The following is a 24,944-nucleotide window of genomic DNA, read 5'->3' on the forward strand; positions in this document are numbered from 1 at the left end:
TTGACAACACTTTCAACCGCTTTTCCACGGCTTGAACATGTGATCTCCGGGCCATACGGTGATAACTCTTACTATGATTACACAGAGACGGAGCTAGAAGCCCCTGTTATGCGTTCGACTGAACCCTGTAACTTTTGCTCGAATAGTGTTTTGTGTTAAAACAAATCATTAAATATATATAAATATTAAATTTAGAACCCAATTATTAGCAATTGAAGTCGTCGTTCTAAAATCCAGAACCCATAAAGTTGAAATCCTAACTATGCCTCTGTAAATTACGAACAAAAGTAAATTTACATATCAATGTATAACAAGGTTAATGTTACAAAGGAACTTCCATAAATATAACTTCAGTTTTTTGGCTGTACATGTGGTCCGGCCCTTCCCCGGACCGCGCATAGCGGGAGCTTAGTACACCGGGCTGTCTTTTTTTTTTGGTTGTACGATTGCTATACAGATGAACTATCAAGAGCAGAATTAAAGGTAACATTAAAGTCATGCACAGTAGATATACATTTTGGACAGTAAAGGATTTCTAACCATCTTATTATCCTATGACACTATAACAGACCAATTAAACGAAATGAAAAAAAAAAATGAATCCGTTGAGAAGTTTACCTGTATCCAAGGTATCTATTCTTACTATAATACTTTGTTTTAACTGTATCGCACTATGTATCATCATTTGTGTTCTACTTCTACTGGACAAGCTATGTAGCCTTTCTTCTTCTAATGTACATTGACCGATAGAGTGGCTGCTCGAGCAGGACAGGCTACAGTCTCAGCTGTAAAGTACGAAGAAGCTGAAGATTGGCGTTCGAAGTCCTTACTTTCATGATAACGAGGACGCTTCTGCTGTTAAAAGATTGAATTCTCGTTCCAAGGTCCACGAAGATTTGTTCTGATGGTTGACATTGTAGACGTACTCCAGGAAGTATCCGCCATACGTGATCATTGATATAGTGGCTCTGCAGAATCAAATGCAGATCGAAGAACGTCAAAAAAAGAGCCATCCATTTTCTAACACAAACTCAAACGATTTACTGAAACTTGGAATACAATGATAGCATACCAATAGATCTTCAGTAAAGCATTCAATACTATAGAAATGTCACATTATGAGTTAACTATACTTATAACCTGAACACTAAATACCCCTTTCTGTTTTAAGAAGCTTCAGATGTTCATGAACTCGAGATGCTTGGATTACATAGCAAGTAGCTTTTGTGAATCTGCAGATCAGATAACTAATAACAAGAGCAGAGCATTATTGACACGTCGAGCTTAGCCTCAGTACTAGTATTTCCAAAAAAAATGAAAAAAATAGGTACTGTGATATTGCATCTCATTGGCACTTCGGCCACTCATTGCTAGAGGCTTATGATTACTAGTGGCAAATATTAATCTTACTAGTTCATGAAATAGGGTAAACTTTACTAGTTCATGAAATAGGGTAAAATAAAATTGACATCTCTGTGGAAGTTCAAAATCTAAAAGTTGATTAACAATAATTAACACAATCCAAATAGATGCGCAATAATTAACTATGCGCCATATAAATGGAAACAGTCACATTTACTCACCTAAGTGAGACATGTTCAGGTGTTGCTGTGTCGTCAAATTTCTCTATTTTGCGGATCACCGTATTACTGCATGACAGTGTTTAAGAAGAATTTTGATGAGAGAGATTTCATAATAATAGGAAGGACAATTTGCAACACCCTTTTCTAGAAAAAAAATCAACAAGTACCATAAAACATTTGGAAATTCAGTAATGAAGTAAGGTCTTTAATCCGAGAAGAGGCTGTAGCCCATTGGTACAGCAACCTACTTGCTGACTAAGAGAACAATGACCAGATAATGTTTTGGAAATCGTAATATCAAAGTAACTGTGGAAAATCTCCATATAATTAATTTTCAAGTATAATCAAAGGATCAAAGTGCAGAATGGTCATCTGAATAATTTTCACGAAAGCAGGAAATATAGATGCAAAAGAACCAACTTCAAGTGCGTGACAAAAAGGTAAGGGGTTTTGATAATTAGCTTGCCTTTGTTAAATATCGACTGAAAGTTGCAAATACTACTTTAGTATACGTCAAATTTAGCTGGTATACTTTGTGGAAAGAATACAATACCTTCTCACTCCAGCTGGAACAGCACGATGCAGTATGCAATGTTGAGCAGGATCCAGGGCATCACTAACAGTATGAGGTATTGGTATTATTGATGCTAAAAGACCAGAAGACCTTGTAAAATTTTACGGTGGAAGTAAGGAGAAGATACAAAATAAGGCAATTGAATAAATCATCAACAGTGCAGCTTTATTTCGCAGTTGAGCAACAAAAAAATATGAGGGCTAATCTATTACGAAATAGAGATGTGCATACTGATGTATCAATAAATAATAAAGAAGGTTTTAAGACTATCTCGGAAAAAATGGCCAGATAAGGATAACAATGGACAAAAGTGGCTAATTTTATGAAAATAGCCCTAAATTACTTCCGGGGAAGGTTTTAAGACTATCTAAGCAAACGGCCGAACATAGGAAGAGAAGTGATGGAGGTCAATCAAATGTGTAACTATAATTAAATAAGCACATAAAGAAAAGATCAATAAGGCAAAACAAACATGATATAGGGGACAGCAACAGTTGGATTATCTGCAAAAACTTCAAACATATCCTAAAAGGAGACAAGAAGGTGAAATGTGGATGAGAAAGTAAAAGGAAGATATTAATTGGCCATTCTTTCGGTGGGCCTGAGGAGAAGTCAAGGTAGGCCGAAGAAGCATTGGGGAGAGGTGATTAGGCAAGACATGGTGCATCTTCAGCTGACCGAGGACATGACCCTTGATAAGAGTGTGGAAGTCGAGAATCAGGGTAGAAGGGTAGTAGAAAGTCGAGCGTCTTTCCTTTCATCCCAGTAGTGGTAGTGTTATTCTCGTATATCCATATTCTCCGATTTCTATTACTATCTGACGATGTTGTGTGCCGTTTTGGTTTTACTATTATCTTGTTGTTGTTACTGCTTCTTTGACTTTTTCACTACTGCATATCTTTTTTTATACCATTGTGATTATGCATGCTTGCTTTGAGCCGAGGGTCTATCGGAAACAGCCTCACTATCTGCACAAGGTAGGGGTAAGGCTGCGTACTCTCTACCCTCCCCAGACCCCACTTGTGGGATTACACCGGGTATGTTGTTGTTGTTCTTTAGCCAATGTTCAAATTCTAGATGTAGGGGGCCATGCTCAATTGCACTTGAGAAATTGAGATCTCACCTTTGATTTGGGAGTGAACCCAAAGAGAAAATATGGACAGAACCAGAAGAACTAGTTGCAAGAAGAATATCCGGAAGTTCTGCTGCTGGCGCGAATGACAAAGAAAAGATATTTGAAGTGTACGTCCCTCTCCTGAAGCTATATGACTGCCAACGGAATTGAATAACAATCAATCAAAAGGCACAATTCAAATGAAGTTGTGACACAGAAGCATCAATTACCTGACAATTGTAATGATACGTAACATATCGCAGGTGAAACAGTACTTTCGCACTAGGTAACGACCTGTTTTGTTTATAGGTAATGTATTAATTACCACCAATAGTTTTCCGTTCTCATTTTTCCCAAATAATGTACACACGCTATTTACTTGTTTGTATCAAACTCAAACTAGTTCTAGAATTTGTAAGTTGGGCTCAACAGTCATCGGTCTACATACCAATGCAGAAGCTCTATGATGGCAGAGAAATACATCTCTCGAAACATATACTCCCTCCGTTTCAATTTATGTGAACCTATTTAACTGGGCACAAAGTTTTTAAAAAAAAAGGACTTTTGAACTTATGGTGTAAAATGAGGCACATATACTTTGTGTGGCTACAAATCATTGCATAAAGATAAATTGCTTCCAAATATGGAAAGGGGTCATTCTTTTTGGCAGAGACTAAAAAGAAAATAGGTTCACATAAATTGAAACGGAGGGAGTACTACTTAGTATCACATTTTGATACAATATGTTCTTGAGGGTTCACCTTAGTTGCATCTGAAACAAGATGAACTCTGATCATGGTCCCTTGTTCAGACGCTGTTGCAATGTGAGTCCCGCCTGATGAAAGTGTCAAGACAGACAATGGCGCTCGATGAGCATCTATCTGCATTTTTATAACAGTAACCGAAATAAGACAAACTCCTCCGTTTTGTAAAGTTAAAAATGTTTGTAAACAGAGTTGGTTCAAGGCTAGGAAAGCGCTAAACTATAAAAAAATTATGATATATAACATCTCAAACCCATTGATCTTATTATAGATGATTTCGTAAGATCAATACACATAACGGTAAGAAACACGACCTCACAGTGTAAACGGAGGTCGGAAACATTATAGACTAACAAAGATCCTTTCGTTGTACTTGCTGGAAGAGCCAAATATGAACCGTCCAAGCTGGGTGAAAATGCACAAAGTCCTAAAATTGGAAACAAGAACTCGTCGATAAGCAAATGTGCTAGGCCAACTGGAACTTTATAGCATCTACTTTCATTAAACAAAAACCTGAAAGTTATAAACCAGTGAGGGCAAGTGCACTAAGCTCCCGCTATGCGCGGGGTCCGGGAAGGGCCGGACCACAAAAGGCTGTTTCCACGGCTCAAACCAGTGACCTCCTGGTCACATGGCAGCAACTTTACCAGTTACGTCAAGGCTCCCGATTATAAAGCAGTGACTTCTTTTATTCTTTTCCTTTTTGGTTGATCTTTTTATGCAGGATGGCATAAGTCACTGCTCCAATGATTATAAGAGTGAAGTCACTAAAACTTGAAAAAAAGATTTTCCGGACAGACCTTTTGGATTCGGCACCGTATCAATAGTGTCCAATATCTTAAGACTGTTTATATCATAAATAAATGTCTTCTCCTGCAATATGACAATCAATCTGCAAATTCGAGGACATTGTTTGAAAAAGAATTGGGAACAAGGGAGAAATAACAAATTAGGAGTCTTTAATCAAAATTGATTACAAGAATTGAATGCATCAAAGTTACAAAGAACAAATATATTCAATCTGTTCTCATTCAAAATCAAGTGCATAGTTCATAGTGCGGGGGAAAAAATTACTAGCTGCCACAAGAAAAGATTATAAGGAAGTCTGATATTTAAACTGGAAAATTTGAACATCAGTATGATCTCAGACTTATTGAGAGTAACCATTGTCAGTTCAATGAGAGCAAACCTGCTAAAGGTTGTGCTATGTTTAGTCTTTCTGCTTCTCAAGATGAATTCTTCTCGCTTGTTTAATTTGTTTATTAAAATAAAGACATAGAGGTTTACGTAAATATGCTATTACTGCAGGTGATACAACAACAACAAACCCAGTGAAATCCGACAAGTGGGGTCTGGGGAGGATATTATGTACGCAGTCCTTACCCCCCTAAATTGAGAAAGTAGAGAGGTTGTTTCCGATAGACCCTTGGCAAATTGGAATAGCTCTATCCAGTCTAACCTACAAACTTTCTTTGAACCAAAATAGTTTATCCCTCTAAAACATCAAGCTTTTTTTGTTACTATGAGCATATCTGACTACGACATGTCAAATGAATAGAAAATTGAACAATGGGAATCTTAAATGAAGCAAATGTAGTTTACCTTTTCTTATTCATGCGAACAGCAAGGATAGAAGTTAAGAAGTTTAAATCATTAAGAGCTACTCCAGTCATTGTATTAAACATACATAGTCTTCGCGGCGACAAAGATGGCTGTTAAAATGACACAAGTAGTAAAGTAACTAAATCAGAAATCTTGTAGATCAATGAATAGTTAAAAGGACTACAACTAGAACTTAGTAGTAAATTGCGGAACCTGTTCACCAGCCCCAACTATTGCGAGAAGGCTTGAGCTAAACAACATTTCTACTATAATGAATGCTCCAGCAGCTAACATAAAATCAATTTGTCAGGATATTGAAGCTAACTTGTATCACTACTTTGTAATGCAAACACAACAAAAAAGATCATGGTTATATATCCCATAGGGTCCCTTTTGACAACAAGTTCTTGAACTTTTAGCTATACTGATTATCAACTACATTGAAGCAACCCAAAAATAAAAGATAGCCAATTTTAACTGTATTTCTTCTAGCTGATCTTACAAGAAAGCAACTACACCTTAAAACTTTTGCAAATTCCAAAATTTTGCATAATATTGAACCAACGATCATCACTTAGAAAAAACACTCTTTTGTTCATAAGAAAATACTGAAGCTGCAGCCAACAAAATAAGTTAAAACCCCAATATTTTGGATCTAAAAAATGAAGGAGGGCCTTGGAGCAATGGTAAAGTTGTTTCCGTGTATAGGTCACGGGTTCGAGTCGTGGAATGAGGCTGCCTACATCACACCCCTTGGGTGCAGCCCTTCTCCGGACCCTGCATGAATGAGGGATACTTCGTGCACCGGGCTGTCCTTTTTTTGGCTCTAAAAATTGTTATATCCCATTGGTTCTGTTTTGACACTAAATTCTTCAACTTTTAGCTGGATATTGATTATCAACTACATTGAAGCAATAAAAAATAAGAATACTACTTTTACAAGAAACTAGTGCAATTTCCACATTTTTCCATAATATTCAATCAACCATCATCTCTTTATAAGCTTTAAAAGAAACCCTTTTTAATTCATTAAAAAAAATACTGGACCTGCAGCCAAGACAATAAGCCCCAAAATTTTGAACTTTTTAACTGGAAATTGATTATCAACTACATTGAAGCAACAAAAAATAAAAATAAAGATACTACTTTTAGCTGAATTTAAAACTTGTACAATTTCCAAAATATTCCATATTTCAATCAAATACTGTCACTTTATAAGCTTTAAAAAAACCCTTTTTAGTTCATAATAAAATACTGGACCTGCAAAAAAAAAAAGAAATTGTAGATTGTTTAAATACCTCTTTCATAAAGGAGTCTTCCAGTATTACAGTCAAAGATTTTGAAGCCTTCCCTTGTTCCAATTGCAAAGCAACTATTTATAAAGATTAAAAACAACAATTAAAACAAAAAAATAAAACAATATTGAGAAATTGGGTATTAATACCCATGATTTTTCTTGTAAAAAAAATGGAGGATTACGGATTACCTGTTGTCTTGATTGAAGGAAGTAGAGAGAATTGGATAAGAAGAGGGTTGATTTGCCATTTTTTTAGTAAGAAATGATTGTATATGATTGATTAAGTAGAGAGAAATAAAATGGCAAATTGCAGAGAAAGCTTGAACGTGCAGTGTAGTTAAAAGTTGTAATTAGTAAAATTCTGTTTTTGTATTAGTTTTGGATTAGACTTTAAAAACAAATTTCAGAAGGTAAAGGAATTAGTAGTTTGTTTGTCTTCGATATGGGTAATGAAATTGGGATTGGAAAAAAACAAGTTGGGTCCTTTTTTTTATTTTTATGTGAGCTGAAATGACATTATATTGTTTAAAATATATTCATAATTTATAATATATTTAAAGATTAACTAATTCGATCAAATTTTAAGATATCGCGTCCTAAAATTCAAAAATTATGCCCAAAAATTCAAATCTTATGTCCTAAATTTTAAATTAGCAGTTCAGAAATTCAGGACACTTAGTCTTGAATTTCAAATTAGCATCTCAAAAATTAAAATTATGCCTAATAATTCAAATCTTATGTCCTGAATTTTAAATTAGCACTTCAAAAATTCAGGACATTTAGTCCTGAATTTCAAATTAGTAGCTCAAAAATTTATGACAGTAAGTCCTCAATTTTAAATTAGGAGCTCAAAAATTCTAGATACTTAATGCAAAAATTTGACGAATTGGTTAATTTTTAAATATATTATAAATTATAAATATATTTTAAATAGCAGACTTAAAAGTGGTTGCTTGTGCACTTCGTCCTTTATATGATTGATTAGTACCAAGTCTTGTCAATCTGGCGGAACTTGTGAACAATTAAGTAATATATTTAGGCAAGTTTTGTCCATCCAAAAAATGTGCGAATTATTTGTACCAAATTAATACTTGTCTCGCATAATTGTGAACAAGACAAGTTTTGTCTATTCGGTAAAACATTTAAGTAATTTGTACCAAAGTTATGATCTGTAGGTGCAACTTGTGAAAGCATAATTTTCATTCTTTCCACTCTACATAATTTATGAAGTAGTTATGACCCGTAATGTTATTTTTGTACAAATTCCTTAAATGGGGTCAAAATTTAAACTGCAGCCGTATATGATCCCATTTGTGCAAATCATCCTATTCTGAAAGGGCCTAATGCTAAAGGACTTGGGCTGAAAACTATGGGCCAAATAACAAAGGCCTCTATTGGGTTGGTAGTAATTGGAGTTGGATAAGTTATATATTTAGCCGGTCAACCAAAAAAAAGAAATATATAAAAAAAAATATACACTAATTATATACTATAAAATATGTATATTATACATTACTATACCAAAAAATATATTTTTCTGACTATTATTTTTTTGGCGCGCTTATTCAACAACAACAATAATAATATACCCAGTATTATCCCACACCGTGGGGTATGGGGAGAGTAGTGTGTACGCAGACCTTACCCCTATCTTGTGAGGATAGAGATGTTGTTTCCAATAGACCCTCGGCTCAGGAAAGCATAGGCACCACGTTAATGAAAATACAAGAAGGGGTAGTACCAAAAAGCCACATAAAAGCATAATAAAAACAACAAGATAGTAAGGTGATCAACAATGAAAGAAAACAACGGTTAATATTACCAACAGAAAATGAGACGGCGTGCCAATACTACTGTTATGAACACTCTAGACTACCTACTATACTACCCTAATCCTCGACCTCCATACCTTTCTATCAAGGGTCATGTCCTCAGTCAGCTGAAGTTGCGCCATGTCTTGCCTAATCACCTCTCCCCACCTCTTCTTTGGCCTACCCCTACCTCTCCGTAGGCCCTCCAATTTCAACCTCTCACACCTCCTCACTGGGGCGTCTGTGCTCTTCCTCCTCACATGACCAAACCACCTAAGTTGCGCTTCCCGCACCGTGTCCTCAATAGTGGCCACATCCACCTTGTCGCTAATAACCTCATTCTTGATCCTATATAATCTGGTGTGCCCGCACATCCATCTCAACATCCTCATCTGTGCTATCTTCATCTTCTGGACATGAGCGATCTTGACTGGCTAACACTCAGCCCCATACAACATCGTTGGCCTGACCACCACTATGTAGAACTTACCTTTGAGTTTCGGTGGCACCTTCTTGTCACACAAAACACCGAAAGCGAGTCTCCATTTCATCCATCCCGCCCCAATTCGTTGTGTGACATCTTCATCAATCTCCATATCCCTTTGAATAATAGACCCAAGGTACTTAAAACTTCCTCTCCTAGGGATAACCTGCGAGTCCATCCTCACCTTTCCTTCCGCTCCTTGAGTCTCGCTACTGAACTTACACTCCAAGTATTTTGTCTTGGTCTTACTCAACTTGAAACCTTTAGACTCCAGGGTCTGCCTTCATACCTCTAATTGCGCGTTCACACTGTCTCGCGTCTCGTCAATCAATACAATATAATCTGCAAATAGCATGCACCACGACACCTCCTCTTGGATGTGGCGCGTCAGTACGTCCATCGCCAGAGCAAACAAAAAAGGGCAGAGTGTCGACCCCTGATGCAACCCCATCATAATCGGAAAATGGTATGAGTCCCCACCCATTGTCCTTACTCGGGTCTTTGCTCCATCATACACGTCCTTAATCAACCTAACGTAGGCAACATGTACACATCTAGCCTCCAAACATCTCCACAAAATCTCCCTCGAAACTTTATCGTACGCCTTTTCTAAGCCGATGAACACCATATGCAAGTCCTTCTTTCTCTCCCTATACTACTCCATCAATCTCCTAACAAGGTGTATGGCTTCTGTAGTCGAACGCTCGGCATAAACCCGAACTGATTCACGAAAATAGGCACACTCCTCCTCACCCTTAGCTCTACCACTCTCTCCCAGACTTTCATAGTATGGCTAAGCAGCTTAATACCCCGATAGTCATTGCAATTTTGGATATCACCCTTATTCTTGTATACAGGAACCATCGTGCTCCACCTCCAGTCTTCGGGCATCTTCTTAGTTCTAAAAATGACTTTGTTTTTGGCGCGTTTATACAGAGTATAAAATATGTATATTATATATTACTATACTAAAAAATATATTTTTTCGATTATTATTTTTTGAAACGGCTATACAGTGTAATCTTTCCATAGGAGTTCGCTTGCTTCAGCTTGCACATTGCGTACCGTTTATGTCTATTTCGTCTTTCCTATTTTCTTTAATCTAGTTTAGAAATTATTTTGCAAGAATTCATTTTTAAAAAATTATTTCAACTGAATATACACTCATTATACAATTTATACAACTGGTCCTTCACGAAAATGCTACTTTTTGCTGGCGTGAAGAAAAAGGAAAAGCAGCAAGCTTTTAGTTTAAAAGGAAATAGTACATATGTTTCGAAAATATACACAAAATACTCCTTCTATTTAAAATCAGATCACTTATAAAATAATTATATGTATATTTTATAATAAAATTAATCGATAACCTCTAAAATAGTTAGCAACCTACATACATATATTAAAGTTCACCGAAAGTGTAAAAATCTTTACGATGTCAATGTATATAACTTAAATTTTAATCAACCAATAGGGAAAAAAAATTCTAACTTTCTTTCACTATTGCCCACCATTTTCCTTATTCTGGTTTTTTCTTTCCTTCCAAAGAAAGCAAAAAAATCAGCAGAAATCTCATGACTCTGCAAAAGCATCAAAGTGGAAAAAAAGACTAATTGGTAGTTTTCCACCAACAGTTAAAACAGTGCATTGTCGCACTTTTAGTCAAAAACTGTCAAAATCTCTTCTTTTTTTTACTTTACCCTTTTACTGTCTCAAGTTCTTTGGAGATTCTAGGCAAGGGCATCTTTATGATGACATCCCCACCCCCCACCCCCACCCCCCAAAATAAATAAAAAAACCAAGAAGAGGGGGAAAAAAGAAAGAGATATAATCTTTGTAGAGCTGTTGTTGTAATGTAATGATTGATTTACCATAGTCGAATTACTTAAATACTTATATGTATTTACGCTAACTCAAATGATTTAACATTCACAACGAAAAATTAAACAAAGATATGTTAAATAATAAACGTACTTATGAGAATGCATTCGATATATATTAGTTTTGGTATAAACATGAGGAGAAAATTTATCTTTTATCTGTGACCTCGTTCGCCACGGAAAAAAGAAATCCACAAGTGTATATATCAAATCAGTTAATTAGACGTAAATACTTTGATAAGACTAGTAGATATTATTTACAATATAGTCAAAAACACCTAGAAATGTATCAAATGAAGCAAAGGTCAATTTCCACACCCTCTAAAACCTAAAGGTAACAACTAGAAAGACCATTTACTCCATAGTTTAACTTTTTTACATTGACCAGTAGATATTATTATTTACAATATAGCCAAAAACACCTAGAAATGTATCAAATGAAGCAAAGGCCAATTTCCACACATTTACTCCAGAGTTAAACTTTTATACACTGTCAATAGTCAAACTTTTATACATTGTCAATGCATACAAGTTAAATACTACAAAAAAGACCAATAGATATTATTATTTACAATATAGCCAAAAACACCTAGAAAGGTATCAAATGAAGCAAAGGCCAATTTCCACACCCTCTACAACCTAAAGGTAACAACTAAAAAGACTATTTATGCCAGAGTTTAACTTTTATACACTGTAAGTGCATATAAGTTAAATACTTTGATAAGACTAGTAGATATTATTTACAATATAGCCAGAAACACGTAGAAAGGTATCAAATGAAGCAAAGGCCAATTTTCACACCCTCTACATCCTAAAGAACAAAAAAACACAAAGAACAACTTTCTTTTGCTTCTCCTAATGCTACTTCAGACAGTTGATTGTGGTACTAAGCTAAATAATTAAAAAGAATATTAAGTACCTATTTTGTTCTAATTTTTTTTTCCTTTTGGATATTTTGCTATTATCTTGGACCTGAAAGCTCCATAGCATGAGTGTCATAGTCATCATCCATCATCCCAAACATGGTCAAATGGTCATGATCATGATCATTGTCATCATTTCCAGGGACCATAGAATGTTTAATCTGAGTTTTGTTACTATCATAGTTATGAGAGGCTGCCCATTTTTCAGCAAGGCCGTCGCCTTCAAGCATTCGGACCACCTCGGACATCTTGGGACGGTGGGACGGCAAGTATTGAGTACAAAGTATAGCCACTTGTAGCATCTCCCCTACATCAATCCTGTCGTAGTTGCTCTCGAGCTCTCTGTCGATGAGCGCTTCAACGTTCTTCTCCTGCTGCATTTTCTTAACCTGCAATTAGTTAAGCAGCCCTTGTTACTAAGCACAGTATTTCTCGTGTCAACCAAACCCTCGAAGTGCAGTAAATTCGCCATGGGGATATTGGATTTGTTGGCATTACAGGCAGCTTTGCTGGCGAAGTGATTAATAATAATTTCGACCATCTCACTTGGTGATGGAAGTTCACCCAAGTTGTGGTGCCACAATCTTCTAACTAGTCGTCCGAGGAATTCTAGATCAAGAATGTATGAAACTAACCACACATCAAGAAAGCTTACTATTCTTGCTAAAGCCACTAAACAAGTGAGAATGTTACCCTTAGACATATTTAAACTTAATTCATCTACTTGACTGCAGTTAAATACCAAAGAGGAATCATTATCTGATAGGTTAATTTCACGTAAAGTCGCTGTGCTTTCCCACTATATCAGTAAAGTCGCAAAACTATTTTTTGTCACATGAAAGAAACTGAACTTTACCTATTATAACACTAAAGTCATGAAATTATTTTTTTATTAAAATAACTGAACTTTACCCACCCTTATAATAAAGTCACTAAACTTTACCAACCATAACGACAAACTTACCTATCAAAGTGACCTTACTGTTATAGTTGGTAAAATTCAGTTACTTTAACGTGAAAAAAAAATAATTTTACGACTTCCTTGTCATAATGGGTAAAGTTGAGTTACTTTCGTGTGATAGGAAGTAGTTTTGTAACTTTATTATTATTGTGAGTAAAGTTTAGTGATCATATATGAAATTTTTTAATAATTGGTATAAGTAGAAAAAAACATACCCATTCAAGTACTGCTCCTTTCTGGTTTACTGTTTTTCCCAACTCAAATGCTCTCATCCCAGTTATAAGCTCTAACAAGAGGATACCAAATCCAAACACATCTGTTTTCTCGGATGATTGACCGGTGGAAAGGTACTCGGGCGCAATGTGACCAACTGTGCCACGAACAGCTGTGGTAACGTGAGAATCTGCATGATCAAGAAGCTTAGCGAGGCCAAAGTCCCCAACAATAGCCTCACAGTAGTCATCTAATAGAACGTTCGCTGCCTTCACATCTCTGTGGATTATCTTCGGATCACATTGTTCGTGGAGATAAAGAAGACCTCTAGCAGCTCCAATTGCAATCCTCTTCCTAGTATTCCAATCTAGTGCCGGTTTTCCTGTCATTGAAAGATAGAAATTAAGAATGTTTAGAGTGCATACATTTTTATTTTTACGTCTAAAATTGTAAGATTGACTTCTAGAAACAGAGCTTTATTCCCTCCTACCTCCTTTATACAACGAGATAAAGGACCTTCAATCGTGCATACTCCACATTTAACAGAAAATGCAGACTCGAAATACTGAAATCCCATTTGCGAGAAAATATTTTCTTCCTAATTGAGCAGGTCATCTAATTTTTTTCAGAAATGTGATAAATGGATACGAGCCTAGTGCAATACACAAGTCTAAGATAACTCATACAGCACAAAGTGTCGTAGAGTTACATTTGAACCAACGAACCAAGAATTTCATTAAATAAAATGCTTCTGTAGCTTAGTGGATGCTAAAAAGGCCCCATATATCATTAGAATGTTTCCTGAGGAGTTCTAATTCCTCAACTCACCGCCGTACTAATAAAATTGCTTGTGCGCGAAATGGGATGCAATTCCAATTCTCAATCTTGGGCCAAGAAACCACGCACTCACACACAGAGAGAATAATGAAAATGCCTAATTGATGGAGAGACATGTCGAATATACTCGTCTTTGCTATTTTAGATTCTTGCAAGTGAAAGTTAGTCATGACTTACAAACATGTATTCCTATTACTTGAAAGAGTCATTATAAGAGTTTGGCCACATCATATTCAAATAGAAAGTGGGGGCATATCACATGTCTTCTTATAATTGCATTATGTCTTTTAGCCATTAGAAGCATGTTGGAATTGCTATCTCCCTCCCAAAAACTTTAGATAAAATCATACATAGAATCTTCAAGAGCATATTTTAAGCAATTAGGCGTGCCGACAAATTGCAGCCAAATTGGTTAGAAACTAGAATTTGAAATGTTACGACCCCATAAAAACAGTGTGGTTTGTTGCAAAATTTACCTCTAAGTCTTGATGCCACACTGCCATTAGACATGTAAGGATATACGAGGAGTCTCTCGTTTGATGTAGCACAGTAACCAATTAACCTGAGCAGATTTCTATGTACTGCCAAGCTAATTAGCTCCAATTCTGTCCGGAACTGTGATTCTCCGGCAGTTCCACTAATATCTTTCAGTCGTTTCACTGCCACGAACGAGCCATCCCCTAGCTTTCCCCGGTAAACATTGCCAAATCCACCCGCACCAAGAATGTTCTTGGAGCTGAAATTGTTCGTTGCACGTTGAAGTTCTTTAAATGTGAAGCTTCTGAGATTTCCTAGTCTAACTAAATCCTCCTCTTGCATATCTGGAATAAAAAGATGAAGCCTAAATATCTTATAACCGTCGTCAAATAGACAAATGTTGTCGGACGGAATAATTTTGAGATGACTCACCATTAATGTTAAGAATTGACTGTTTCCTGTTCTGATTCCTTTTCCAAAATATGAATCCAAAGCCTATGAGGAAAAGAGAGACAAAGCTGATGCTAAGTCCCAGTGCAACAGCTAGTCTTTTCGAGCTGCGTTTATCTGGTTACAGTGGGAAGCAATTTAAGAGGGTTAAATTGTAGTTATGTTTAAACATTCTACAACAAGAAAATTTTCTGAACTTTACCAGTGGAATCAATAGACAATGAAAGTGGCATCGGGTTGACCGATCCAAAGCAAGTCTCAGTCGAGTGATTTCCACAAATCAGAGGGTTACCAACAACACTACAAAAACATTAACGATAAAGAAAATCACAATTAGAACATACCAAGTATATTCCCACAAGTGGGGTCTAGGGAGGGTAGTATGCACGCAGTCCTTACCCCTACCTTGTGAAGGTAGAGATCAGGTTGTTTCCAAAAGAACCTCGGCTCAATACATGATTTCATTGTACATAATATATAACTAAAAAAACATGTTTAATGTAACATAATAAGGAAGAATTAGGAAAAGAACACATACTTGAAAGTCCTGGCAGGAAATTTAGGAATAGGTCCAGTCAGATTATTGAAGGACAAGTCCCTAAAATGACAAGAAGTTCACAAAAACAGAACATACTATTCATTTCCTTTTCACAAAAACAGAACACTATTCATTTCCTTTTAACAACAAACATTTACATAAGGCTGATTCAAGAAAGTGACTAGATAATTGCAGTGAAGATTGTGTGTCTCAATTCTCAGGACATTCAGACAAGAATAAAACAAATCACAAACAGAGAAGAATTATACTTACAAGAAAGCAAGCTGAGGGACCCTTGCTAAAGAAAGAGGAATAGCACCAGACAAGCTATTGTTGTTCAACCTCCTACTCCATTAAATGACAAAAACAACACAACAAGAAAAACAAAAACATAGTCAAAGAAAAGGATAACACTTAAACATAGTCAACATACCAAACCATAATCTAAAGGAAAAGGGTACTTTAAAAAAAAGAATAAATTCTTAATTTTTTCATAACCAAGAAATCCCCGAGAGGCAGTGGCGTGGCTTGGTGCACGGTACGAAACTCGGTGTATAGCGGGCCCACCCCTTTACCCTTCTTTGATGTGCGCCTAACCCTCACATCACATAGCGCAAAGTTCAAAACTCAATAGATAACGGGCCCCGCCCCTTTACCCTTCTTTGATGTGCACCTATCCGACACACCACATAACGCACAATTAGAAACTCAGATAGATAATGGGTTTCGCCCCTTTACCCTTCTTTGATATGCGCCTAACCCACACATCACATAACACACAGTTTGAAGCTTAGATAGATAATGGGCCCTGCCCCTTTACCCTTCTTTGATATGCACCTAACCCACACACCACATAGCACACAGTTCGGAACTCGATAGATAATGGCCCCGTCACTTTATGTGCGCCTAACCCACACATCATATAGCTCACAGTTCGAAACTCGATAGAAAATGGGTCCCGCCCCTTTACCCTTTTTTTGATGTGCGCCTACCCCACATATCACAAGCTACGCTCTTAGCACTAGAGATAAAAAATTCTTAATAATCACACAGAAACTAAAATAATGAATATCTCTTACTTACAGATATTGAAGACTGTTTAGTAGACCCAAAGATTCAGGCACATGACCAGAGAAATGGTTATTAGACAGATCCAATGTTTGAAGATTGGGCAGTTTCCCTAACTCCTTTGGAATATGCCCAGAAATATTGTTGTTTTGCAGTAAACTACAAAATTAAAAACACAATTATCAAAAACTTAAAAAATTAACCAAAATGGGGTCATTAATATTTAAATTCTTGTACAACAAATGAATGTTGTCTCTTACACTTGTTTAAGGTTTGTAAGGTTTGATATCATCCCAGATAAAACCCCAGATAAACCTTGACTTGGTGCTCCTCTGCACAGTAAAAAATAACAGTAAAAAAATAATATCTTGACTAAAAAAATCATGATATATCATAAAAATTATTTACTAACTACAACAACAAACCCAGTGTAATCCCACAATTGAGTGTGTAGGAAGGTAGTATGTACCAGTATAGACCTTACCAAGGCGGAGAATTTATTTCCGGTAGACCCTTGGGCCTTGTCTCAATAAAAATAAAAGGAAGGGCCAACAACGAGCAAACTAATCGAAAAAACGAAGCGAAAATATAAAACTAACACTAAGTAATGCAATTAGAAAACCGAAACACCGTAAAAATTATTATATAACAACAAATCCAGTGTAATGGGTACGAGGAAAGCAGTGTGTACACGGCAGAGAGTCAACAGAAACCATACAATGCAGTGACAAGATTTCCAATGGTAAAACCAAGCGAAAATATAAGACAACACTAAGTAATGCCATCAGAAAACCGAAACACCATAAAAATTATATAAAAGAAAAGACAATAGCATACAGTGCAGTGACAAGATTTCCAGAAGAGCAAGTGATCATAGCCCAACTACAAGGATCAACAGAATCTTCATCCCAATTACTTAAAGCTCCATTTGGGTCATTTAAACTTCTCCTTATAGCAATTAAAGCTTCCACTACACCAACAAAAACAAAACAAATAATGAGCCAAAAAAAAAGTATTTTTCTTACAAAATATGGAAAAATAATAAATGGGGTTTATTCTTTTTTCTTATTTTTTACCTTCATGATTTCGAGCTTCATAAGAGAAAGAAACAGTAGCAGAAAACAGAAGCAAAGAGAGAACTAAAAACATAGTAGCCATAATAGCAAGAAAGTGAAATGTTCCAACAAATATATTAAGCAAAACCCATAAAAAAACAGTCAAAAATAAAAAAGTAAGGAAAGCTAAAGAAAGAGAGAAAAAGAGTAGTGCAGAACATGAGAAGGAAGAAAAGAAAGCTTCTTTATATGTCTGTCTATTTTGTTGGTATTTGTACCAAATACACTTTTTTTTTTGCTTTATCTATTGGAGTATTTTTTTTATAATTATTTTTTGGATATTTGATTTTCCTAGTTTTTGTACTAAGCGAATCAGGTGGAGATGATATGATACGAGAAGTCTGCAGTGGCAGAGAGAGGACTCAGAGAAGAGCTGGTTTGAAGCTCAGAATTTGAGAGCGACAGCAATATATTGTTACTGGAAACACACACACACACAGTGCACCCCCCTCTCTCTCTTAAAAAAACAATTGTTTTTCTTTTAGAAATATACTATATTTTTAGTCGTACTCAAAAATAATAACTTATAAAATATATAATTTTATATATATCAATAATAATAATAACAAACTCAGTATAATGTCATAAGTTAGGTCTGAGGAGAATAATGTGTAAGCAGATATTATTCCTACCTTGTGAAAATAAAGAGGTTGTTTTCGAAGAATTTTGGCTCAGGGAAAACAAAAAAAGGTGCAGAAATAAACAAGCAGTATATACATATATATAATACACATAAGTATATTTTATACTCTATGTTTTTTGGCTAACGGATGTAGTTAGTTTTAGCTGATTAGCCAATTTTATATTTACTCTTCTTCTTTTTTAAATGTTTAGTACTTGCTTTGGGCTTAATTAATATAAATGTGCACGGCATAAGATCTATTAAAAGTGAAAACGCTTCTTGAACCGAAGGTATATAGAAAACAGCTTCTCTAAATCTCACTTTGTGAGATTTCACTGAATTTTTTATTATTATTATTGTAAAAATAAAAATGCTAGCTATAGGATTTTTTATATATATAATTAAAGGATTTAATTCATCTCACTACAATTAATAAAAAATAACATATTTTTACTAGTTTATAGCAAGAAAAAGGGAGAAAGGAATGAAAAAAATGTGTGATATTGTAGAAAAAGCAGAAAACACATTGTTTTGGTTCTGAAAATACTAGTCTATGTGCATTTTGTTCTTTCTGATAGCCTACTAAGATAAGACTTGACAATATAGGGAGTAATTATTAAGGCTATGATCCATTTCCAAATGTTAAGTAGTAAAAGTTTTATTTTCTTTTTTCTTTTTTTTCCTTTTTTATAATTTTGAATTTTGGGTGAAATAAAAGGTAATAAAAGGAATAGCCATGTCAGTGTTAGGTGTCCAAAGACTTTATTTACATAGATTTGGTTGTATATTGATTATTAGGGATTATTAGGTTTAGTTTCTTGTATCTTTCAATCATATAAATGAGTATTACAAAATTAGAAATATTCTCCCTTTTCTAGAAATTTTATCACTATTTCCTCTTTGAAGTAATATTCGGTTACTGCCTCATTGGAATTATTTACACTATAGAATAGTTAGTCGGTATTTGTCCACTCAGAGGCCGTTTGGTTCATTGGATTAAGTGAATTATTTCGATATAAATTTTGAAATTAAATGTATTTCGTGCTTGGCCGTAAGTATAAACTAAAATTCGTATTTTTTATATACTAAAATCTTGGTAATATCTCAGATAAAAGATGAATAAATTAATTATTTAGGGGTCGTTTGGTTTGAATACGGCTTATGACGGGATAAGTTATGCTGAGATTAATTATGCTGGGATTAGTTTTTATCCATTGTTTGGTATATTGTATTAAAAATGACAATTGTATAATTTTTAGGAAGAAGGTATAAGTTATCTTGGCACTAATTACCCCACCCTCTACAAGGTATAAGTTACCCCGATACTAATTTTAATTCTGGGATAACTTATACCAGGTTTGCTAACCAAATAAATTATTAAGGTGATATTAAATTTTTATACCAACACTATACCTTCTTATACCTCATACCAAACGACCCCTTAGATTATAATCCGAGTTATAATCATAAAACAATCCTGATTTTAAACGAAGAAATAAAAAAATATTATCCACCAAGAAGGTAGTAGTAGCCAAGTAGGAACTTTTAACTTATTGAGGTGGGAAAATAATTAGCCAAAAAAAAAGGGTGGGGAAATAATTAATTTCGAAAGAAATCATTACAAAATTTATTTTAATAGCTTATTAGAATAAGCTTAATATTTAAGACAAAGTCCAAAGCAATCATGTCATGTAAAATGAAAAAAAACACGAGTTTTATCTTCTTTTTTCCTTTCTAGTGTTAATTTGTTGAGTTCTATTTATGAAATCTTGGCTTTAGGTTTTGTTGTTCTTTTGTCGTTGTAAATTTGGAGCTGAAGTTCTAATTAGGGATTCGGCAAAATTCAATAGTTTTAACTAAAATATTGTTACATTGAAAATGTATTAAATTTATATTATACAAAATCCAATAACTATGTTATTGAGGATTCAGAACTCATAAATTTAAAATCTAAAATTCGCCGTCCATAACTGGAAAAGCCATGCAAATTGTGTGTTTAAAGCAGAAAATTATTGTGTAAACCTCATTTCACACGTAAAACACATTGCTTCTTCAATTAATGAAGCTCAGTTCATCAGTTGGAAAGCAGGTTATAATTGAAGTCATTAATCACTTGTCATTATCATTTTTATTCATCATTTTTTTGTTACTTTACTCATAAGTTTTGAAACTATTAAAAAGAGAGGAGGAAAAAAATTTACCTAACACTTTTACCATCAAGTTAAGAATAATTGTCACACACACACACAGACACACACACACACATATATATATATATATGACAATAAAAAAAAAAACTTACAGTATAATTATACCGATGTATATTGTTGAATTTTCGGATTATTCTTATCGGTATAATTATACTGTAAGTCTTTTTTTTATTGTCATATATATATATATATATATATATATATATATATACACGACAATAAAAAAAAATTACAATCTAATTATACCGATCAGAATAATCCGAAAACTCAACAACATGCTAACTATTCCCATTTGATAAAATTCCATCTTTTTTGTCCCCTTTGAATTAACTTTTAGCCACAAGCTAAAGTTTTTTTTTTTTTTTTTTTAAAAGAAGATTTGTACAAAGAACGTTCGTCCTCAACTAGAGTTGATCATATTTTGTGGGAATATTCGTAAACTCGTGATCAGGGGCGGACCCAAGAAGGATCAAACGGGTTCAGTTGAATCCGCTCTGTTGAATTCGCTTCGTTGAAAAATTGTATTGTATATAAAGATAAATTGTATTTATAACAAATTATTTTTTTTTATATAAATGATAACTTGAACCCACTTGTCACAAATTACGTTGTCTGTTGAGTTGGTCTAGCGTAGGGGTGTTCAAAATCGAACCGAAACTGAAACCAAACCGAAATCGAAACTTAATGGCTTATTAGTATTGGGTTAACGGTTTAACGGACGGAAAACGGATTGAAATTTTTTTCACTTCTTCCAGTACTCTATCTCTAAGTTCTAACGCCTAATTCCTAAATAATCAGAACCCTTGCGTACTATGCATCAGAAGATCCCAGGCTTGGCTTAGCTTAGCTTATTCTCCCACCCTACAACAAGATTGTTTAAGCGGCTGTCTATGGTTCACCTCTGCTTTTATTTTTTTAAACTAATGCATGTTGTCTATGTTTAATAGAAGAACAACAGTGTTGTGCCATATCTTTTTTCACTCTACAATACATGACACACTACATCAGTCTTATGTAGGCGTTAACAGACATGTATGTCTGGACTCAATTTGTAATTTTCTATTCTGAATTTGTATGCTAGGCGGTCAGCAAACAATTGGTGCATGCAATATAGATTGAATTAGGCCGATAAACCGCTCGATAAGAGCTAAATCGATATCAATCTGCCCGATATCTTATCGGGTGGCTAGCGGATTAATACATTTAAAAGCCGATAACCGTTAAGCCAAACCGTTAAGAGTAATTAACCGCCCAATCCGCTCGATAAGCAGCCCTAGTCTAGTGGTTTCAAAATGTATGGATGGTACTGAGGAGTGAGTTCGAATCCATTCGGCGTTTGGTCCAATATATCTTTAGGGGAAGGAGTTTCACGTACTACCATAAGGCAAAGACACTTGGTCCCTTCTATAGTTTATTTTATTTTCTATTTTACTTTATTTTAAAATCAATAATAATTATTCTATAGTTTAGTTTGCTTTAAAAAATTAAACCTATCTACAACATGAATTTTGATTCAAATTTTAATGATATTTATTCAAATTATGTATTTGTTAGTTTAATTTAATTTTAGTCTATGTTGAAATGACTATTTGTTATACTAAAATTTCGGATTTGATATATAACTCCTTTTCGCAAATTATTGGAATTATTTTAGTATTTAGTAAAAATGTTATTCTCTTTTGTTTAGAATTAACAACCTCTAACATAATAACAAGAAAAAATCTTGATTTTATACGAATATCTTAGAACTAGTACTATTTTTAAACTTTATTTCTTGAAGTAAAATTTGTTAAATTAAATAGATAAATTGCTAAAAATAGAAACATATAACTTTTGTATCTTTTTAAAAATATTTTTAACTTTGTTAAAATTATAGAGCACGACTTTAAAATGAGTTTATTTTGAGATTTTTTTTGAGAAAAAAAAAGTGATCAAACCTTATATGTTTGTCATACAACACTGCTTATATTAATGTCTATCGCTGTATTATTTTTTTTGAACCCGCTTGTGTAAAATTTTGGGTCCGCCACTGCTCGGGTATGCAAAATCCTAGCGAGAGGACTTAGCTTCGAGCCCCAAGAAATAGAAAACATGTCGGTAGAAAGTGATTTACTAATTTTCAATGTGAATCCGAATTAATAGAACTTGTGACTTTTAAGAACCAAATGGTTAGAAAAATAAGTTTTTCCTTTCTTTTTTTTTTTCTTGAAAATGTTTGGGAGTACAACTAATAATGAAGTGTTGTTGGAGTACAAATCTTTAAAGAATAAATTCCTCAAAAGAGGACCACGGTTTTAGAATCTTTACTCTTATAGGAGATTTTAGGATCTTATTTTCATTTGTCAACTATATATTCTTTATCCACCACTCCTTTTTTTTCTCCTTTTAGATTTTTTTTTTCTTATTTGGTGTGTGTTATGCATTCGTATTGGGGTTTGACTAAATTTAAATTCGTCCCGAAAAGTTTCATATTGGGGTACCCCGTTCTCTAACAAATACGACTTCATACTCAAAATTCAAACCCAAAACTTCCGATTAAATAGGAAGAAGTACTTATCGTTCTACCATAATCGTTCTTAGTTTTGTAAGAATTGGTTGTTCTATATGTAATCATATTAGTTTTGTAAGAATTGGTTGTTCTATATGTAATCATAATAAAACTAGAAAATCCCTTTAAAATTCATGTAGTCTGACACTCACAAATATTGTTCAAGTTTTCAGAGAATCATTTTTTGTTGGTAGTTTTTAAAATGGCGATATCACATTCGATTCTCACCAAAATGTCCTTTCCAATCCATTCTGACTATATTAAGGGCTGCCTTTCCTATCCCAAAAAAAGTTTTAGAATTAAATAAACTAAAAAGGGAACCTTTTAAATTTAATATTCTCCTCTCTCTCTATATATATTTTTTTTTTGTAATTGGTGGATTAATTTCCTTCTATTTAAATGCTTGCCCAACCAAAGATGACTAATTCCAAATATCTTAGGTAATTGGTAGATTAATTTCCTTCATTGTGAAATAGATAGATTTCTTCATCTTAATCAAATGTCTCAAATTTGTATCCTAGGATTGGATAAACCCATGATAAGGAGCATTTCCTCTTTAGTTGGCCATAATCAATGCTGTCGAGCTAATATTTTTCGAATAGCGAATGCATAAACCAAAAAATAAGTGTTGACTCGAACTCATATCATCTTGTATTAATAAAAATCTATTGATACACCTTGTTCCCTTGAAAAGTTTTTAGAATGGCAAATAGAACACTAAACTTTTGCATGTTGTATATATATTAGGGTGGTGGGATTATGTTGTAACTGATTATGCATGTTTTTTTTTTAGCCGAGGGTCTATCGAAAACAACATATCTGACTACATAAGGTAGGGGCAAGGCTGTATATACACTACCCTCCCTAAAAATCATATGTGAGATTAGGGGTGGCAACATGGTTAAAAGAAAAAAACAGTTAACCACCCATATTATTCATTAAAAATGGGTTTGATAATGAACTATTTAAAAACGGATCAAATATGGATAAAAATCATATTATCCATTTAGAAAATGGATAACCAATGAATTTAACTTTTACATTTGTAAAGCCTCAAATTGGAGGTTCCTCAAGTTTGGAAGACTAGAAATTCTTCCATAAGTGATCATATTCATGAAATCATGAATAATATGGTTACCCATATTATCCGCCGGTTAACCCCTTTTTTATCTGTATCAAATATGGATCAGTCGAATAATTTATCCGTTTTTTCATTACCCGTTTCGACACGCCCTATACCCGACCCGATCCGCCAGTTTGACACTGACACCCCTATATGGGATTATAACGGGTATATATATATTATTGTTGTTGTATATTAGGATGGTGGGAGAGGAATGATCCTATCATAGAATAATGTTTCTTTGTTGAAGGTGGAAATTTGGAACTTCAGAATATTGACTTGAATATAATAAGGTCACAAAAACTAAATGGACAAGAATATATCTAAAGAAACCAATCAAAATCCAACAATTAGAGCATGATAAAATTAAACCATCTCTTTGGTTTCCCTAAAGTCACAAAGTAGGTAAAGTGGTGGCTCAAAGGTATGTTCTGTCACCATTTTAGTACATAAAGATAGTATCAATATTCCTTAATTCTTCAATTAGAATAATTACTATATTTTAATATTTCCTTCCCTCTCGTAGTAATTACTATATATTTTCTCATTCGGTGTTCGTAATTGTATTGAAACCTTAATTAATTCGAATCGCGCCGCGTAAAACTTACTAAAAGAGAAAACGCTTCCTATCAAATATTTTTCATTCCTGAAGCTCGATCCCGAAACCTCTAGTTAATAGCAAAGAAATATTATTCATCCTTTGATGGTTATATCCTTTGACTTCACCTATTAGTAAACAACTCTTTATGTATT

The 24,944-nt window shown here is 34.3% G+C and overlaps 2 protein-coding genes across 2 annotated transcripts; both read right to left on the minus strand.

Annotated features, from left to right (window-relative positions):
- Positions 1 to 458: 458 nt before the first annotated feature.
- Positions 459 to 7,333, minus strand: LOC104104737 (autophagy-related protein 18b). The gene is made up of 11 exons (XM_009612888.4): positions 7,124 to 7,333; positions 6,936 to 7,009; positions 5,851 to 5,924; positions 5,638 to 5,747; positions 4,836 to 4,927; positions 4,350 to 4,462; positions 4,033 to 4,152; positions 3,281 to 3,426; positions 2,137 to 2,247; positions 1,584 to 1,649; positions 459 to 968 (listed from the first exon to the last, which is right to left on the minus strand). The coding sequence occupies exons 1-11, from the start codon at positions 7,180 to 7,182 to the stop codon at positions 833 to 835; spliced, it is 1,101 nt and encodes a 366-aa protein (XP_009611183.1). The 5' UTR covers positions 7,183 to 7,333; the 3' UTR covers positions 459 to 832.
- Positions 7,334 to 11,804: 4,471 nt separating this feature from the next.
- LOC104104738 (probable LRR receptor-like serine/threonine-protein kinase At4g30520) lies at positions 11,805 to 17,911 on the minus strand. The gene is made up of 11 exons (XM_009612889.4): positions 17,650 to 17,911; positions 17,411 to 17,543; positions 16,834 to 16,905; positions 16,589 to 16,732; positions 15,779 to 15,850; positions 15,506 to 15,565; positions 15,170 to 15,267; positions 14,950 to 15,084; positions 14,517 to 14,861; positions 13,206 to 13,585; positions 11,805 to 12,418 (listed from the first exon to the last, which is right to left on the minus strand). Exons 1-11 carry the CDS (start codon positions 17,729 to 17,731, stop codon positions 12,068 to 12,070), a joined length of 1,872 nt encoding a protein of 623 aa, XP_009611184.1. The 5' UTR covers positions 17,732 to 17,911; the 3' UTR covers positions 11,805 to 12,067.
- Positions 17,912 to 24,944: the final 7,033 nt, after the last annotated feature.

This window comes from Nicotiana tomentosiformis, chromosome 11 (genome assembly GCF_000390325.3).
Source record: "Nicotiana tomentosiformis chromosome 11, ASM39032v3, whole genome shotgun sequence".
NCBI classification, from domain to species: domain Eukaryota; kingdom Viridiplantae; phylum Streptophyta; class Magnoliopsida; order Solanales; family Solanaceae; genus Nicotiana; species Nicotiana tomentosiformis.